Here is a 21186-nt window from a genome sequence, read left to right on the forward strand (position 1 = left end):
AACGCATAAAGGAAGGTATAAACATATACAAAGGAAGGAAAGAATGAAGTAACAAAAGTAGAGATTTATGGAAAATGAAAGTACACTCCACAGGGTGGGAGCCAACCGAGAGTAAGGGCTCAAGAGTCTGGTGACAGAATTTTCTGCGGTTTACATACCCTCTACAGGTTTCCCCATGGGTTGCTTGGAGTACACCCTAAGTAAATTAAGTAGTGGCCTATGCTCAGTCCGATTGGTTGTGTAAGGGGACCAATCAGAGGCTGAAGTGAAGTTACAAATTTATACCCTATGCAAATGAAGACTTTGCCCACGACCAGCCTGATTGGTTGTGGAAGGGGACCAATCAGAGGTACTTTCAATTTTTCATCAGCCATGCAGAAAAAGGTGGCGGGATGAGGAGGGGTGCAAAGGGAGTAGCCTCTGGTCCTTTTGTTACTTGGGCATGGAAAGTTGGGGTTTTCCTTTTTGTTTAGTTCTAGGAAGTCAGCATGAAACAGCCTTAGGTTCCCTGCCTCCAGACCCTATTCTCCTGCCTCACCCATTCCCAATTTTGTTTTGTGAATGACCTATCACATTAAAATATTTAAGTCCTGATGCTGCCCAACTTCCCATCCAAGTTTTACCAAAGAATCGGTAAAACGTTATTTGATTCCTTGGTGAAAGTCATCCAGCCAGGCTTGGTGGCTCATGCCTATAATCCCAGTACTTTAGGAGCCCAAGTTGAGCAGATCACTTCAGTCCAAGAGTTCGAGAGCAGCCTGGGCAATATGGCAAAATGCTATCTCTACAAAAAATACAAAAATATTTAGCTGGGTGCAGTGGCATGCAGTAGTCCCAACTACTTGGGAGGCTGAGGTGGGAGAATTGCTTGAGCCCAGGAGGCAGAGGCTGTAGTGAGATCATACCACTGGACTCCAGCCTGGGTGACAGACACTCTGTCTCAAAAAAACAAAAGAGAGAGAAAAGAAAAATAGTCATTTTCCTTTGAAGTAGCTCGCCAAAATATTCAGAGAACCGGCCACTCACCATAGGAATTTATACCAAAGGAAAGTTGTTTAGTAATATACTACATATATTACTAAAATGTATGCCCCATACTAAAAGCAAATCATAAATACAGTGAGCAAGTATGGCTGTTTCTCAGCATAAGATCAGGCCATGCCACCGTTAGAGGTTTGGTAATCCTTGGCTGGGGGAAGCAACAGAAATATCGATAAACATTTTTCTTCCCTATAAACATAGTATTAAATTACATTGCAATTAAAGTAGCAGTGAATGTAGTTAACTTTACTTGGCCTGTATTTTTACTATAGCACTCCTACATCATTATATATTTCTATTGTGTTTTAGAGATTTTCTTAACCCAATTTATAGATTGGCTTGTTTAATGAACCTGTAAAACTGCACACTGGTGTCCTACGGAAATGGTCCTGCTAAAAGAGCTTGCCTTTCATTTCAAGCAGCAACTTCTACTCTAGAAGAGATCAGTCAATTGCCATATTTTCTTTTCGCTCAATAGTTTTGGGTGTTATAGCTCATGCAAAGTGCCTTTGTATTTTGGTTCACTGACTTAAGGTGATCTGTGAATTCAACTTATAAATAACTAATGTAGACCTTGTTTTGTGATTGAAATGAGGGGCAGGTCTAGCTGACCCTTTTGATTCTCAAGCCCCTAGTGGTATAGATGATATTCATAACCCTTTTCAGCCTCATCCTGCCTGTGCTCTTTGAAGTAAACTATTATGTGTTGACATCCATGACCTGTTCTTTGCTAGCTGTTCTTCAGCTCTAATGGACTTTGCTTATTCACAGAAGATGGCACCTCTCTTGAACTCTGTCTCATTTCATTTCTTTTCCTTTCCAGATATCTCTTAGTTTTTCCCCAGCATGTTCTAAATCATTTTTGAATACCCTAAGTCTCTAATGTAGGAGATATTCTTAGTACTAAGGAATTCTGCTTTAAATTTGGTTTAATAGTGCTTTTTGTGCTTCCCCCACCCCATAATAGTTTTAAATGTCTCTAAATAAATATTTGGAAACCAGTCTATCTTAACTTTTATTATATTTCATATATTATTTCCTAAAAAGAGATTATCACATTTTCATCTGTACGTATAAACAAGATGTAATTTTGTCAATTAACCTATTATAGAAGTTTTTTTTTATTTTCTTTCCATTCTAGTTTCTCATTTCTGATTTTCATATTAGATTGTTTTTATTGACTGTTTTAAAGTAATTATACAAATGCAATCCAATATTTTATTCTGTCACAATAAAATATGTAACAATTATAATTCTAAGTCAATAATGCTATTTTCTTTATAGTGAATAATGTACTTACATGTCTGGTTCACTGGAAAATAGTCATGAAAAAGTAAATGTATCCCAGTATTTTTTCCTTTACCTTTTAGGTTACTCAAATGTACTGTCATATAAAAATGTGTTGTATATGTGGATGCAGTATAAATAATACAAAGCTTTTGAATCTATGAATTACATATTTTTATAAATGAGCTAACCCTTGTACTTTGTTTAGTGGAAATTCATTGATTGTGGTGAATATCATTTTTCACTTTTCAGCAAAGGTTTTAAGTTTTATGGATTTTTTGTTAAATATGCTTGTAATATCTAACTATAAAAATATCTCTAGTCTCAATTTGCACATCTAGCAAATGGTCAGAATAATTAAAAGATATCTTGATAAATACTTCCCACCATAAGTAGTCAACAAAGTTTTGTCCTCATGCTAGCTCCATGTCATTCAAACCGTCTCCTTTTGTCTGCAATCAGAGAAGGCTTTTGTTACTGAAAAGATTCTTAGAGTGAGCTGAAGCACCATATTGATTTGTCTCTCATAGCTGTTTTCTTTAAGCTGGTTTTACTTTTTATCTTGCTGGGCTGTTTACTGTTTGAACAGTAATTTTATTTCTTTGTTCCCATTCTGCAAGATCTTTTCCTCTTTTAAACTAATGTGCTAATAAGTGTTTGACGTGTAAGAGGAATATTTCTGTTCATAAGAAGTGTAAATCTGTTTTATCAAGCAAAGAAGTATATTTAGGGATGAAGGTCAGCATAATTTCAACAAATTGCATGGTACTGTTGGAGCAAAGCCCCTACTCCTTTCATACCTTACAGATGAGTTCCTCTTGGAGGTCACACTCTAAAGTCCAGAAAGCATAGACTATATTAGCATCCTATTTTCTTAGTGAAAATTGAATCTGCCAATAAATACCTGCATCTGAATATTAGAGAACAACAGCAGAAAGAAAACATTTATTGAAATTTTCTACCAGGCTATTCTGTTAATCGTTTCACATATTTGATAGAATTCTCGGGCATCAAACCAACTCTCAGTCCCATTTGTGTTTTGTAAAGGTTATTTGATTACCACGGGCGTGTGCCTCCACCTCCCCGTGCAGTAATTCCACTGAAGCGTCCCAGAGTGGCAGTCACAACGACTCGCAGGGGGAAAGGAGTCTTTTCCATGAAAGGTGGATCAAGATCTACTGCCAGTGGGTCAACAGGCTCTAAATGTAAGTAAGATCCTTCATTTTATTTCTCCTTAAAGAAGGGGGTGGTTAACTATCATTGCATGAATGCCTATATTCAATAAATTAACCAGATAGTTATGAAGGGCCTGCTATGTATAAAGTATTAGAAAATCATAAAATGGATAAGAAATGGTCTCTGCTTTCCACCATACTGTGTTGCAGTAGGGGAGACAAACACAAACATGTCTAACAAAAACCCAGGACCAATTTGAAAAGTATTTTATCAGAGCAAATAACACTGTGCTCTCAGCTTAGTTTGTGACATATTAAAGTCCTGAAACATAATATGTTGCTTTTAATGAAGAAATCATTTTACTTCCAAAGGGAGTGCATAAACTGTCTTCTCAGAGAAGCAATATACAAAATTAGTTCATGGTTTGAATATTTGATTCAATTAAGAGAGGCAAACTATAGAAATGTTAAAAGTATAATTTACCATACAGTGATAAATTATTATGAGATATATGTATCTGAAAATATATTTAATGTCATAAAAAGTAAAATAATATATGCATAGTTTCACATTAATTAGTAAAAAGCAGCGATATAAACTTTCCAACTAAACACACTGCTAAATTTTTATGTGGAGTGATTCAGAAAAAAATTTTATTTGTTATTCTTAAGGAAAGGAAAAGGATAACAAAATTTCCTATATTCCTTGAGATTGCCCTTTATCAGAAAGCAAACAAATAATAAACTGATCAATAGGTAAAAGAATAAACACATAGAGAAAGTTGGGAACACTATATTTCATTGATTGAAGTGACATTTGAGTGGAAACCTAAAGGATGTGCTTGTTATTATAGCAAGACAGAAGACTGATCAATTCCATTCATTTCATATAGTTCTATACATTTAGAGCTCAAGTCACAAAACTTAACTGTTGATTTGTGTTACTTTAGTGAAACATAAAAATGTATCTATAATTCACTGGGAAGCATAACTAGAATCATGATTTAATATTCTTTTTAGGAGCATATTGGCAGATTATATTATATATACATACATGTACATAAAATATATATGTGCATGTATAAATATTCATTAAATTTATAGTACTTTTTATAATTAGGTTGGTTTCTGGAAATAACAAAAGTTTCAAACTCAAATCACAAATGAAAAGTACCAGTGAAGTTTAAAATAGACTACGTTAATATTGATATAATCTGAATAAAGATTTGCTGAGGTATATATCTTACTCTTTTATTAATAGCTATTTCCAGCATTTAATGGTTTGGCAAGTTCAGAAGAGGAAATTAATGTTATAGCTTGGATAATTTGTCATTTCTTATTTCAGAATTTGTAATATGACTGATTTCTGCTAAGTAGAAAACTATATAAAAAAATATTAATGTGATAATTTACCAAAAATGAATACTGATAAGCATTTAAAGTAGATTGCTTTAAATAGATTGCCACTAGGTATTTCTGTCCCATTTCAAATCAAATTGAACTAAAACTATAATCAACTTGTCCTGTCCTGACATCATAGAGCCATAAAATAAAGAAAATATGATATTGCAGATTAGCATTTTACAAAAGAGAAAACATGAATATCAGTGAGCTTTAGCTGTAGTTTCTTAGTGGAAAAAATGATGCCCTCTGGAAAAAAAATTCGATAATATCAATTTCTTTAAAGAATTAATTTAAATTCTAATGTCTAACAAGAAAGACTCTGGTAAGTTTGAATGCCTTTAGGGACTTGTCAATGCACTTTCAGTGACAGAACAGGTGACAAACTAATATAAATGCCCTGAAGCATCTAACAGGAAATTAAAGACAGTTCAATTAAAGTTAAAATTGAGAATTAATCCCCAATGCTAAGAAGGCTTTATGTTGGGTTCCTCCCCTCAAAAGTATGTGATTGAAATACAGAGATAAAGCATCAACCAGAGAAATAATATTAATACTCAGCAACATATCATTAAACATTCCCATCCATCCATTATCCTAGGCAAAGTATATTCTGCTTTAGAGATTTTTAAAGAGAGAAAGTACTATCAGCCAGAAAGGTTAGAGAAGGCTTAACAGAGAATTTTGAATTGAGTTTAGAAGAGCCGGTGCATTCAGAAAGGTAGAATGAGAGATACTTGCTTTCTGGGAGACAGGATCTGGGTGGAGAACAGAGGCTTTCCTGTCAGATTGCCTGGAGTGGAGTCTGTTTCACAGTATACTACCACAGTGGCCTTGGGGAAATCCTTTAACCCCTACATACCTCTAATTTCTACCTGGAAATTGAAAATAATATATTGTATATCCAATAGTTATTGTAAGAATTAAACTACTTATGTATATAAAATGCTTAGGCACATAGTAATGTTCAATGAGGTTATTGCTACTACTATTATTATTACAGCAGGTAGGAGCATGGAACATGTAATTGGCTGCACCTAGAATCCAATAGTGCCTCAGCCATTTATTATGTGTGTTTTGTGGCAAGGTACTTGCTTGCTGTGCCTTAGTTTCCTCATCTATAAAATGGGAATGATAATCTTACTGCCTTCTCTGTAGAGTTGTGAAGATTAAATGAGCTAGCACATGTAGAGCTCTTAGAACAGTGTCAGCTAATATAAAAGTCTTAATAGATAATAAACTGTGATAGTAAAAATAATAACTATTATCTGAAGTAAAGATTTATTGCTAGGAATGTCAGTTAATAAACTGAGGACATTATTATTAAACAAGATATAAAATTGGGTAAAAGGATAATGAAAAACTGTGCAGAATATTGAAGGGTTTGGATTTCATGCAGGACCAAGATAAAAAATTCTCAGCAAAGTGCTACCTGCTCAAAATGATATTTTAGGACATCTGTATGATGGGTGTCATTAGTTGGCAAGGGCTGTCATAACAAAGTACCATAGTTTGGGTGGCTTAACCAACAGAAATTTATTTTCTCACAATGATGGAGGCTGAAAGTTGGAGATCAAAGTGTCAGAAGGCTTGGTTCTTTCTAATTGCTGTGAGGTAAGGGTGTCAGTCCTCTCTCCATGACTGGTAGATGACCATCTTATCCCCATGTCTTCACACTGTTTACTCTTCATGTGTCTTGTCTAATAAATTTCCTCTTCTTATAAGGACAAGTTTAGACCCCTCTGTGTTACAAGGGCATCACCTGTCCTCTAACTTCAGGCCAGTTGTTCACTTTTTTATTATGGAACTTACACTCTTCTGCTTCATGTCATAGTTATTTGTATGGACATCTAATCTTTCTATTTTCAATTACAAATTCATTCAAGTTAATTATGCTTTGCACAGATTATACTCTTAAACATTTGTGAAATGTGACATCACTATTATTTTTGCTTTTTGCATTTTACTTTTTGTCATACATTTTACAGTTGACTTTGAACCACACCTTTAAAAATGCTACAGCTCAGAGAAAATTAGTTGCATCAGTTGGTGAAACAAGGGGACAAATTCTGGCCTACACTCCAGGGTCTAAGAGAAATCAGTATGACGTGTATTTTCAAGTTATGTGATTTGAGATCTGCTACTTCTGTTACTTAGAAGGCCATTTTTGCTTGCTGAAATCTAAAGTATCTTTCCAGTCATAACTCAAAAAACTATTCTTTTATGACTATTTTCACAATCAGTTATCATCAAAACTAACTTATCTTTTCTCTTTGCCCACATAGTTGATACAAGTTCAATTAATCAGCACCTAACACAGACAGGTACTAATTTTCCATTGATGAAATAGACATGAGCCCTGAGGAACTGATATTCCATAGACAAAATTGATGTGATCTTTCATTTTCAGGCACTTACTATCTGGTTGGGGGCAGGGGGGACCAGAAAATTTAAAAATGGGAGATAATTTCAATATCAAGTGACAGAAGATTTTTACTATTTCTCATTTTTTGTATTTTATGTTATACATATCATAATAAATTACTTACATATTTCTTTTATGTCCCTAGTTATAGAGTCCATGAGACGAGGGAGGCAGTTCACCATGATGAGAAGCTCATGATGGGCAGTGGGGGATAGGAGGGTAGGACCTAAATACCCATGGCTTTGGCATCAGGCAGCCCACTCTAAACTTGAATTGTTGCCTCTTGGCTAAAGCAATCTTTTTAAAGAACATTTAAAAAATTTTTTTTAGAAACAGGGTATCACTCTGTCACCCAGGCTGGAATGCAGTGGCACAGATTGAATAGCTCACTGTAACCACAAACTCCTGTACTCAAGCTATCCTCCTAGCTCAGCCTCCTGAAGAGCTAGGAATATAGGCACATACCACCATGCCTGGCTAATTTCCTTATTTTTTGTGGAGATAGGGAACTCAGCATGTTGCGCAGGCTGATCACAAACTCCTGGCTCAAGCAACTCTCCCGCCTCAGCCTCCCAAAGCACTGGGATTATAGGCTGAGCCATTATGCCCAGCCTGCTAAAACACATTACTTAACTTCTCTAATATTCACTGTTGAAATCCAAAAGTAAGTTTAACAATTCTGATTTGCATATTGGGAATAAATTAAATGATATACTTGCAGCTTCTAATGAAATGCAAGATGAACAGATGCAGATAGTAAGCATTTAATGAATACTTATTGAATAAAATCCACTCATTCTCCATTTCATTTTCTTTCTAAAAAATATAGAAATAATGGGTATAGATGTATGTAGGCATAAGTATTATGAATACATACATATGCATATATATGTAATTCCCTGTTCTAGGAAATTTCATCTATGGGGTGGGTGATAACCAGTTGCTGCAATTTATTTTAGCAAAATACTTTAAAGTTTGGCTTTTGAAAACTATTTCTGAGACTAGCAAATTAGCCTCTTCATCTTGAATTAGCTTTAAAAAAAAATTGTATTATGTATTATGTTACAAGGGTATCACCTGTCCTATAACTTCAGACCAGTTGTTCATTTTCTTATTATGGGATATTTATGTATATATAAAGAAGGGGACAGATGGAAGCAGAGCAGAGGCATTGAAGTGATCATGATAAAGATTTCCAGAAACCTACCTTTTCTTTTCCTGAATATTATTGAATTAAACACAGTGGTTCATTAATTCATAGTGAAGGAAATAACTGGAAATGATGATCATATTTTTCACATCAACTGAAGCTGCATGGCACAATAAAAAGTGTAGAACTGAAAGTAAGAAAATCTAGGTTTCAGCCTAAACTCTTACCTGTGCATATCATGTAACTTTGGGAAAATGCTGTACATCATCAGATTCTCAGATTTTTTATTGTTGAAATGCTGTATTTAAAACTGATTTATAAATTAAGTGATATGCAAATTATATTTCTTTGTTTTGGACATTCAAATAATGTATTAATGGCTGGGGAAAATAAAAATAATAACAAATTAATGTGATTTATTGTCAAAGTCCACATGATTACAAACATTTTTCAGTTTTCTAAATAGTTGATAGGAAGCATGATATTGGTAAGGGAGGTTATATAATTATCTAGAGCAGGGTTTCAATAGTTTCGCATGATCAGGATTTGGGGTCAGATAATTCTGTGGTGTGGTGTGGGCTATCTTGTGCATTGTAGGATGCTGAGCAGGCTAAATCCTCACTAGAAGCCAGTAGCACCACCCCTCCAAGTCATAACAAGCCAAAATGTCTCCAGAGACAGAATCTCTCCCGCAGAGCAAAATCACCCTCTATTAAGAACCACGGATCTAGACAATTAGCTGAAGCTTCTTTATTTACCCAGAATAGACTTGACCCAAAGATGATTAAAATAAATTGAAATATTTTTTACCACATAAGTCAGAAATGCACACATTTTTATATAGACAGATGGTATCATCCCATGTGCCTAATATTCTTTTTGGATTATATCTCATGTCACAGCAGAAGGCACAATCATTTTGTCAACTATATCAGGATGTAATAACATTTATCACCAAATCAATGACCTATATAGAGAGCGCAGATCTGAAATGACTTAATGTGACTTATTTTTTAAAATAAAAATACTACAGTAACAGTGAGGCAACCTGACTTCTATTTCTCTAGTGTTCTTCTTGCCTAAAAATAAGCTAAAGTAATTTGTCCTAGGAACTTCATAATTTTTTTAATTTATCACTTTGCTGATTTTGTTTGGTAATTCTAAATTCAAGCCCTATAATCACTCATAGAAAACTAAGTTGTCCTCAACAAAACAACCAAAGATTTTTATTATGACAGCATGTTTGCTTTTGTGTATAATTTTTTTTTTTTTTTTTTTTTTTTTTTTTTTTTTGAGACAGAGTCTTACTCTGTCACCCAGACTGGAGGGCAGTGGCACGATCTTGGCTCGCTGCAACCTCCGTCTCCTGGGTTCAAGCAATTCTCTGCCTCAGCCTCCCAAGTAGCTGGGATTACAGGTGCATACCACCATGCCCAGCTAATTTTTGTATTTTTAGTAGACATGGGGTTTCACCATATTTGTGTATAATTTTTGACAAGTTTTTTCTGTGGTAAAATTTATCTAGAGAAAAAGAGCAAAAGATATTTTTCCTGTGAAGATAGTATTACCAATGTCTTCTAAAATATCTGTGATGTAGGTATATACACTCAACTACTAGAGAATAGTAAGCAAAAATAGGGACAATATAATTCACTGTGCAGTAGAGAAGTTATTAACAGGAGGGGAAAAAGTAGAAAACAAAAGCAGAAGAGAGTTAGAAAGAGCAGTACATGAGAGATAGAGGAGGTTCATTCCAGGCATTCCATCCAGAAACCAGATGTAATAGCATAAAACCATAGCCCATATCTAGTAGTGACTCTGCATGAAGAAAAGTAGAAAGTGGACTAAGGCCAATTGGACCAGGTAAGCGGCAAGCCTTCTCCCAAGGACAGCACTGAGATATTGAAGTGTGATGAGGAAACGACTTCTACAATTGCTCAAGAGGCAGCCAAGATTATTTGTAGAGCCTGCTTTGCAGGACCTAGATGAGCATTTGCTGCCCCCCATTCTAAGAGAGGAACTGAGCAGCCTGCATAGGGTTAGAGGCTCACTTTAACATTTCCTGGTAAGTCTAGGAAAGAACTGATAGAATCTCTCCAGATTTCTGTGTTACATTTGAGCATTGTTTCCTGAGTAACATTATTAGACCCAAATTCCATAATAATCCAGCTGAGATCTGAAAGGTGTTCTTTCAGTGCTAGACATGAGTCTAGACTTAAACGAAACCTTAGCTCCCTGGAGACTTCTAAGTTCCAGCCAGATGAGTCTGTATTTCCAACTGTTTTCTAATGTAGGTTCAATAAAGTGGAGTAGTAGTGGTTTATTGGTTTTTGTTTTTTTGTGTTTTTTTGTTTGTTTGTTTGTTTTTGAGACAGAGTCTCGCTCTGTCGCCCAGGCTGGAGTGCAGTGGCCGGATCTCAGCTCACTGCAAGCTCCGTCTCCCGGCTTTACGGCATTCTCCTGCCTCAGCCTCCCGAGCAGCTGGGACTACAGGCGCCCGCCATCTCGCCCGGCTAGTTTTTTGTATTTTAGTAGAGACGGGGTTTCACCATGTTAGCCAGGATGGTCTCGATCTCCTGACCTCGTGATCCGCCCGTCTCGGCCTCCCAAAGTGCTGGGATTACAGGCTTGAGCCACCACGCCCGACCTGGTTTATGTTTTTTAAGGCAATACATAAATTAAAATTAGTCAACTGCATTCCTGGGCGAAGGAGTAGCTCTAATTGCTAAGAAATATATTCTGTTAGTTTTCAGCCATAGTCTTATTTCTCCTGCACTGAAATCTAATGTTATAAGATAAAATCTTTTCTATTAAATTTGATACATTTAAGTAAAACTACATATGCCTTCATCAAAGGAATGAGTACCACTCTTCAAAGCAGAATCAATTTGCAATTGTGACAGATGCTGTTTCTCAGATTTAGCTGCAATTCCACAATGGTACTTTGATGTCTTTGAAGTAATTGACATGAGGAGTGATTCTGTATTTTACACTGTTCTACTTTCAGTTTAGTCATTCATCAGAGGGATACTCCAGAGGGCCCATACTTCTTGCAGTTTTTATTTTGCAAACTACTTTGCACTGTAAATAAGTCTTTAAAAAAAAATCTGATTTTATAATGGGAAAAGTTTTCTTATTTTTATATAAAAATCTGTTCTTCCCTTGAGACTTAGTGTTTATGATCCATAATATATCATGTACACTATATCATTTCTTAATTGACAAATAGTTCTATTTTAAGCAACATAGATTGCATTTTTTTTATTTTTTCAAAAAAGTCTGAAGACTAAAGAATCAAACTAAACACTCTAATTCACTCAGAAATTTCTAGGGAATATCTAGTCCGAGATTATTAGAAACCAGAAGGAAAAGAGACAGAAGAGAAATAGACTGGAATGAAATAAGTGTCCAAGATCTTGAAACTTGGCTCTTGACTGAGGTGTGAATACTGCCAGTCCACCTAATAAAAGCTCGGAGGCAGGTATAGCTGTTCCATAGTGATAGTTTTAAAATCTTTCATCTCTGATTGTTGTGGATTCAACATATTTCTAAATTCCATTATCCATTTGCATACCCTTCAGTCAAAAGATTTAGGATTAAATGCTCATATCACTGAGAATCCCTATTTGTAACTGTCAAAATAATCCAGTATTCCAGGATCACTAGAAGTAATGAGAAGGTGATAAAATTGAAATGGTTTTCAGAAAAATAAGGACAGTGCAGTAATTTTTTTATAAATATAAACATATTTCATTTAAAGAATTGTCTTTGAAATATGAGATTGTTCTTTCCTTAAGCCTTTTTCCCTTATAAAATAATTACTGTAGTCAACAGTAGGCTATTTATTGTTGTTTTTAACATCCATACTTGGCAAAATGAAAAGTTGTCAGTCTTATGTTAGTCCCCACTTGTTTTCTTTGAAATGGTACTAAACTCTAAAAATCTAGAATGAGAACCACTACTATTGAAAATATCAATGGGAACTTCAGTGATTTTCCTTTCCATCAAGCCCAGGGCTTAGAGGAAGGCATGCACAACTCACTGCCTTTTTTTTTTTTTTTTTTTTAGAAAAACTGAAGCTTCATAGCAACTTTGAGGGAGCTGGAGTTTTCTCACATCTAAGACATTTTATTTAAAGGATAAATTGTATATCCTGGTTTCCATCCATTTCCAAGGAGCTGGATTAAAATATCATTGACTGCTAAAATATATATTACGACGTAGTTCCTCAAAGTAGTATCCGTTATGATTTAATTATTCCTTCATCTGAATCCCTCTCACATTGAAGATTTACTCTCTTTGCTAAAATTTAATTTATCATCATTTGGTTATTTTATAAAATATTTCTAAATTCCATTATCCATTTCCATAACCTTCAGTCAAAAGATTTAGGATTAAATGCTCATGTCACTGAGAATCTGTATTTGTAATTGGCAAAATCATCCAGTATTCCAGGATCACTAGAAGTAATGAGAAGCTGATAATACTGAAAAACGTCCTATGTGATTGGACACAGACTTGAGAAGATGCGGGGTGCCTGTGAGTTGGGTCCTAGGTGAGTTATGGTGCATTTGATGCTCGGTTGTTTTCTTCCTTCTTTCTCCTTTCCAGTGAAATCAGATGAGTTACAAACCATCAAGAAAGAATTAACCCAGATCAAAACTAAAATTGACTCCTTGCTAGGGCGCCTGGAGAAGATTGAGAAACAGCAGAAGGCGGAGGCAGGTAAGTGAAAAGGATCTGTGATCACAGACAGGTCAGAATTGAACCAGTGAAACGTTGTCAATCACAGAGGCAGTACAGGGCCAGAAAGACACTGGCTGAGTTTGACAGCGATTAATACAGATATGCCAACAATATCTTTAAGCCAAGAGTTGCAATAATAAAATACAATTTTTTTTCTTTTAGAGAACATGAACCAATTTTTCTAAGATTCATACTAAAAATAAAAGGCAAGGAAAAGTGTTTTGATGGAATAATCAGCACTAGTTGAGTCACAATTGAGTTTGTCTGAATATCAAGTAACCTTTCAGAAAATCAATTAACAGAATAATGCTATCAGGCTAACATAATATTCACATATAATTAAATTAACTGCAGCAAAATTTGACAGGTTTCAACAATTATTATAATGCCCAACTCCTGCCTTTGCTGCCACCCTGAAAGACTTCAGTACCCAAGTTCAGGAACCTCAAGACTAAGAGCATGCGCCTGGCTACCCACAGGCCAAGTTATTTGATTACATGTTTTACAAATTAATAGCCTCTGTCTTTTGAATTGTCAGCCCTGACCCAGCTCCTTTCTAGTACAACTCTAATGCTCTTTTCATATGGCTACAGATATTTTTTGAGTCACAAGTATATGATAACTGGTATAAACTAAGAAGTAGGCCACAGTTTGAAAAGTGTGTTCTACAAGGCTTTGGATGCCTCAGAAGCCTCCTTGGAGTTAAGATGGGGATTAGGAAGAGACCCAGTAGGTAGCCAGACTTACGCTTCTTCAAAACCCAGCCCTTGCTCTGACCAGTGTCACTTCCCAGTATCTGTTCTAGATACTGGCATTCAACATAAGACTTCATTTGCTGGAAGAGTTCCACTTCTTATAAAACAAATAAATAAAGTGTGAAAGCCCTTGATAAATCTGGCCTCTTCATTTTGCAGATGAGAAAACAAAGTCTCAGGAAAGTAAAGTGATTTTCCTAGATCTGTATATCTAGTTAGTGATAGACCTTGGTCTCAAACACACAGGAGCCTGTCATTTTGTCAAAAACTGGGGCTTGTTACTGAATTTAATGCCTTTTCCCATTTACAGCCCCAATCTCAGGTTCTCCCCAGGGCTTTGGCCCAGGATTTCACTGAAGTAAGGCTATCTGGGTAACACCTAAATGATGAAAACTCATGGGGACCTAGGGCCCCTGAGCTACCACACACAGGAACCTGTCAGTTTTTTGACTCTTATCACTGGGGTGAGTGTTGGAGCTTACCCTTGGTAGTGAGCCATATAGGGCTCAAGAATGAAAAGAAGCAGATTTGAGATGGTAGTGTAGCATAATGGATGACAGAAATAAACTCTGGTTCAAATCATTACATACCACATACACAGTTTTCTCATTTATAAAATGATACTGATGGCTGCCTCACATGGTGAGTAATGAACAAAGTAGCATATGTAAATTATATAGCACAGAGTTAAAAATATAATCATTGGAGTAATCAAGGATTAGTAGCAACACACCCATGTACAGGCAAATGGACATTTCCTCATACTTTCATACAGCCCATTTTAAAAAAAACACAAGCCGTGTACCTAGCACATGGTCGACTCACACTAACATTTGTTAAGGTTGATGAGTAATGATAGACTAAATGGAATCTTCTTAAAAATTTCTATTACAAGTGTATTTTCTATTTAGAAAAGGTACACTGCCTATACTTTTTAATAAAAAATTTTAGATTTTAGAAAGTTTCTACATGCTGTCTATGGCACTGAGGTGTTACTGTAACTGAAATATTCTGTGATGTTGCCTAAATCAATATTTCCCTTTGAGGAACTCTGTAAAATTCATTATTATGTAAAACAACCCTTACAGCAAAGGACTTTGATAACCAATTTGCACTTCAGTTTAAAGGATTATGGAGAACTCATTTAAATATAAATCACCTCAAAGAGAAAAATGTGATCCTTATTCCATCATAATATACCTTCAGTTTCCTGCAATGACTAATATCTTCCACATATCTTTTTGGAAGATCATTTAGAAATGAACACTAAAATTCAAAGCTTGCATCTTTTTTTCATGAGATGTCACTTACTTTTGAACATGTTTAACCTTTTCCAGTCATGAGACAGTTGATTTTAAAGTAATAGACTTAGTCCTTTGATATTTATATCTGTAACTTTGTATGAAGAAAATGGATTAATTTAATTTGTAACTCCATTCTTTTAGTAATTGTTTCCTGAATAGTGTCTGTATTTATAGAGATAAATGTTTTATACATTTTACCATATTTTCTTTATGAAAAGAAATCAGGGTTGCCTGGAAGGAATTAACACTACCTTATGGAAAGTGGAGTGAAATGCACTGAAACTCATTAAAAAATGCTCATTGCCTCCTTATTCAAGGGGACAGTCATTATAATGCTTAATTAGTTGAAAGCTAATTACTTGGTAGCTAGCATTTACTCTTCATTATTACTCTTTCATAAATTTCTCACTCCTAATTTACTATTAGTTATTTGATAGTGAAATTTTCCAGCAGAGAAGTAATGGCAGGAAGGAGATGGAGAATCAGAAAGTGTGGGGAAGGAACACACAACATGGGCTGTGCCTGAGGTCAAGTTCCATAGTATCTTTTTTTTGTTTGGAAGTAAACTCCTAAGCTCTTAGTACATTATTTTGGATTTTCTATACCTTAAATTGCTCAAATAGATGTGCGGGTGGTGTCCTGTCATTTGAGATTATTAAGTTCCTCAGAACAAGATCATGTCTTCTCTTCCCTAACTCTACCCAACACCAGGTATTATGTACTGGGCACAACTTAGCAACTCATTTAACTCTCTTAGGTTTAAAGACTTTCAAATGTAAACTAGAGGAATGGGTTATGCCCTCAAATGTATATTCTAGCTTCTAAAATTATGATTAGTGTGAATCCACCATGCATATATTATTTTTTCCATTACATCACACAACTTCTTTGGGGATATAGTGACTATGTAGAATATAGAAAACCAGAACTAACACTTAAAATCAGTTTGGCCAGCTCTTTTGCCTCATTCTTAGATGATTCTTTTAAAAGAGCCACATATAAGTTGCCACATATGCATAGCACAAATTACATAATTTACACAAAGATGTTAAGTGACCAAAAACAGTGAAAGGCACAAGAAGGAAAAGTAAAGACTGGATATCATGCAATGGGCACAGTTACTCCATGGGTAACTACAATTTTATTTAAAAAATTACATTTCAAGTGCAGACTTTCTGAAGTCAAAAGGCAATTAGACATTATTTAGTTCAATTTTATTCTCACTGTTATGCCTGACACATAAGCAGCCAAATCTGACTGGGACAGTTCCAATAATAACATTGGGATGTTAGACCTAAGCCTCAGAGAGGTTACAAATAGGAATCCCACAAGATAAATTCATCCTACCCATATGTTTGGTATAAGAGATGAAGTTTTCAAAAATAAATTAATGTCAAAAAATTGGAATATCATAAATAAATCTCAAAATTTGAGTTTTAAAAATATTGAACTTTTCAATACTGCTACTCACTGTATCACTCTATACATGGCATGCACTTTACAGTTTGCTAATATCTTTATCCAGCCAGTTCACATATTTATATTATCGGTCACTGTTCACATTTATGTCTGAGACTCCTATTATAGGTTTTCCTCACACTGAGCCAAAATGTATTTTGCTTTCACTTGGTTCAGTTATCACTTTTATGTTCTCTGAAAAGAAACTTAATGTCCAATTCCTTGTCATACAACAGTCAATTAAGTATTTAAAGGGAGTGGCTCACGCCTGTAATCCTAGCACTTTGGGAGACTGAGGCGGGTGGATCACTTGAGGTCAGGAGTTCGAGACCAGCCTGACCAACATGGTAAAACCCCGTCTCTACTAAAAATACAAACATTAGCCAGATGTGGCGGCACATCTGTAATCCCAGCTACTAGGGAGTCTGAGGCAGGAGAATTGCTTGAACCCAGGAGGTGGAAGTTGCAGTGAACTGAGATCATGCCACTGCACTTCAGCCTGGGCAACAGTGAGACTCCATCTCAAAAAATTTAAAAAATAAATAAATAAATAAATAAAATTTAAAATATATATATACATATATAGGAGCTATAAGTATTCTCACCCCTCCAAAACCTTTGAACAGAGAGTTGATATCATTGGCCTGTGTGTATTCATCTTAACTGCATTCCAATTTTGATCACAGCATTTTAGAGGCCTTTTTGGTCTAGAGAAATATCAACAGTTCCTGCAGTTGCTTCTCATTAAACTTGGTTTTGTACCTTAAACTATTGCCATCTCTCTTCTCTAGTCATTATGTAGTCTGTCAACATTACATTGCTCAGAATGGAAAGTGTTGCTCCAGATGTGATCTGACTGCTGTAGCCTGTAATATGACTCCTATTTCTTTTCTGAATTACCTTACTGCTCTCATTGATACTTCATATTTGGTGATGCTTCTGGTTACAGATGATGAATTAAACACAAGAATTGAGCAGTGTTCTCCCTTGAAACTGCATTAAAAATAAGGATAGGGTTTAGCAGCTGGACAGGAGGTATACCTAATTTAGCACATCCTAGAAATCCAAGTCCAATTTTGATCACAAACGCCCAAAAAGTTCAGAATTCAAGGCATCATATTCCTCGGGAGGAAATAAATGGTTGAAAGTCTGGTTAGGAAACAGATTCTTATGTCCCAACTATCTCTGCTGCACTTTGAAAGAAGGCTGCAGAAGTTTCCTCTAGAGAAGGTAAAACAGTGGGTCTCAGGACTGGCAGATGACAAGGAAACTTGAGAGCACTTAAAAGCAGTTGGGGGGCCGGGCGCGGTGGCTCACGCCTGTAATCCCAGCACTTTGGGAGGCCAAGGCGGGTGGATCACGAGGTCAGGAGATACAGACCATTCCTGGCTACACAGGTGAAATCCTGTCTCTACTAAAAATATAAAAAATTAGCCACGTGGTGGCAGGGGGCCTGTAGTCCCAGGTACTCGGGAGGCTGAGGCAGGAGAATGGCGTGAACCCGGGAGGCAGAGCTTGCAGTGAGCCGAGACCGCGCCACTGCACTCCAGCCTGGGTGACAGAGCGAGACTCCACCTCAAAAAAAAAAAAAAAAGAAAAAAGAAAAAAGCAGAGGGGGGAAAGTTTCTGTAATCACTGTAGAAATGCCACCTTCTCCCTGACTCAGCTACCAGACCACTGGCAGGACACTAGAAGAGTCTTCAGTTGAGAGCATGAGCAGCCCAAGAGGAAGGACTTAAAGATGCCGATATAGGATCAAGTAAGGAAGCACTCAGCCAGACCACCTACAGAGACAGTATCTCTCTATACTTACAAAGTTGCCAATCAATATTTTAATACTGTTAACGCGAACAAACAAGAATCACCAGATGAAAGAACACATTTAACATAATAAGCAAATGCCAAAAAAGTCAGAGGAAACAAGAATATACAGGAAGAATAAAACTTCAAAAAAAAAAAGAAAAAAAAACCACTAATACCCTCAGAGACATGAGAAGATACTGTAATAAAAACATAAAATTATAAAACTGAGTATTCAAAGGGCTGATAAAAGAGCTTTTAGAAATTAACATATGATAGCACAAATAAATAACTCAATACAATGATTGGAAGACAAAATTGGAGAAACTCTCCCAGAAAATATGGAAAAAAACAGAAACGGAAAATAGGGGAAGGATATGAGAATTACAGGATGAATATCTGAATAAGTTTAAGATTCAGTTTTCATATTTCATCTCCATTCAATCTGAATTGGGTTTCAGTTTACCTATGTGGGAACCCAAGGCACGGGAACCATCTCAGCCTAATGGCCTTCCAATTAACTATTTTAATATACCCTTTCTCTGAAAAGTACTAAAAAGATTACTTCACCAAAAGCATGGTGATAAACCAAGAAAGAAGAAAAACAGCCTTCCTAAAACATAAACTCTAAAAGCAACAAACAAAAGGAATTCTCAAGATAGAGGTAACAGAGATCCTAGGAGATGAGCTGTGCAAGAGATGTGGAAAGAAATGAGTCCAGGTCAGAACTGCTCAAAAGCTCTGGGATAGACTTTTTAAGACATCAAACTTGATGAAATAGCTACTGGGTGGGAAAGAGGATTGGTTCAGAAAGAGGAGTAAGTTTGCATAAGTACATAAAGAGAAGCACATAGAAAACTAATTTTTAAAACCTGAGGCAATTTTTAATTCTAGAGAAAACAAAATACTCTTCAGGAAAGAAAAATTATTCATCCTGTACTAACAGCTTAGCTGCACAAAGTACTTTCATACTAAAAATTATGTAAAAACTGAAAATTTATTAAATCCAATTAACAATGTGATTCTCTAGAGAGATGGGAAGTAAGTGGGGATTGCAGGACCAAGAACTGAATCCTCAGCTTCCTACGGATAATGTCAACAGATAGTGCATAAAACTGATTGAGAAGTAGCAATATAAACATTATTTAGAGATAGGAGTGCGTGTATTTGAAAGATTCAGCCAATAGGAGTGCATGTATTTAAAAGGTTCAGCCAAGTGAGTGGAAAGTCTTTAAGGAGCTGGAAATGGTGAACAGGTAGGAACAAAACGCTGCTGTTTTTCATAGCGAGCTTGTAGAAATATTTGAGTACAAAAATTAAATATTTTAAAGAAGTTCAATATAAGGTGGAGAAAAGACATTGAGTTGTCTTTAGCAACTAGATCAAACCTTTCAACTGCTTACTGGAGTGCTTCCTGTAGCTATCCCTGTTAACTGTAAAGGCAAGATTGCCCTGGACACTTATTAAAAGCAGCAAGGAAGGCTTTATTCACGACCATTGCAATAGGAGATAAAAATTGATCTAGACTCTGCAAAAATAAAAGACAGGATAATTTTTTTAATGCTAGAATGAGCTAAAGGCAAGCAGATTCTTGAATGCTGGAGCAAGTTAATGGAAAAGTATTGGAGGATGTTGGAGGAAGAGATTTGATCACCATTTGTGTTTGCTAATTAGCTCTTATTAAAGTTAGGCTGCTACTCTCCCAAGGAGACTGGAAGACAATGGCCCTATCTTATTGAATGATAACATTTCAAAGAAATAGGTACTGAATCTTAGGAAAAATATTCCTGGGTTACAGAAAATTTGCCTCTCAAATGGGCAGAGAAAGAATTTATAACTGCAAGTTTGTTAAAGCAAACACTAAGGAAAGGATGCTCCAGGGCCTATGGTCAGGAAGAAACCTACCTGTAGTTGTCAAGTCAAGGAAAATATTAAAGCCATCTTGGGAATAACTGAATCACAGTCTTTCAAAATTGAATTCTTTCTCCTCAATTTCCTACCTAGATATACTCCTCTGTACCCTATCAAATTGCCAGTCTCAACATTATCCTCTATTCCTACTATAGCAGTGTTGCCAAATCTTATCCCTTTGGTATATTTTTACCCCACCCCTTCTCTCTGTTTTCCTAAAGATACGCCAGTACCCAAACCCTCATCATCTCTCATATGTTCTGTTGCATTCACCTTATTTTTTAAACGAATTTATTGAGGCATACTTTACATAGAATAAAATTTACTCATTTCAAGAGTATAATTCAATGACTTAGTAATTTTACCAAGTGACACAACCATCACCAGAAATCAGCTAGGACATTTTCATCCCCATAAAAATCACCTTTTAGTTGGCCTCCACTTCTGATTTGTTTCCTCTCCAATTCATCTTCCTTGTGGAAAAAAGATTTACATTATCTAAGGTCCCAGACAGGAATAAAACAAAACTAGGTTCACATCACACTAGAGACCTAGTTTAACTTACTAGCTGAATGAAATTTGGGAAAGTCCCTATAAAACCTATTAAATGGAGAAAATAATATCTCCATTAAAACCATTATTATATTTAAATAAACACAATTATATCAGTAATTTTTAAATGATTTATGTTGCATTTGTTTCATCTCAACAATCTTGGGTATTTCATGTGAAC

The 21186-nt window shown here is 35.7% G+C and overlaps 1 protein-coding gene across 22 annotated transcripts in view; it reads left to right on the top strand.

Moving 5' to 3' along the window:
- The window catches only part of RALYL (RALY RNA binding protein like), a 737403-nt gene that overhangs the window by 676170 nt on the left and 40047 nt on the right, over window positions 1-21186 (top strand). For all 22 annotated transcript variants that reach the window (XM_030938231.1, XM_030938233.1, XM_030938241.1 and 19 more), the window contains 2 exons: window positions 3376-3533; window positions 13091-13204. In XM_030938231.1, the coding sequence (XP_030794091.1) occupies window positions 3376-3533; window positions 13091-13204 (272 nt within the window). The remainder of the gene's footprint in view (window positions 1-3375; window positions 3534-13090; window positions 13205-21186) is intronic.

This window comes from Rhinopithecus roxellana, chromosome 9, assembly GCF_007565055.1.
Source record: "Rhinopithecus roxellana isolate Shanxi Qingling chromosome 9, ASM756505v1, whole genome shotgun sequence".
Taxonomy (NCBI): Eukaryota; Metazoa; Chordata; class Mammalia; order Primates; family Cercopithecidae; genus Rhinopithecus; species Rhinopithecus roxellana.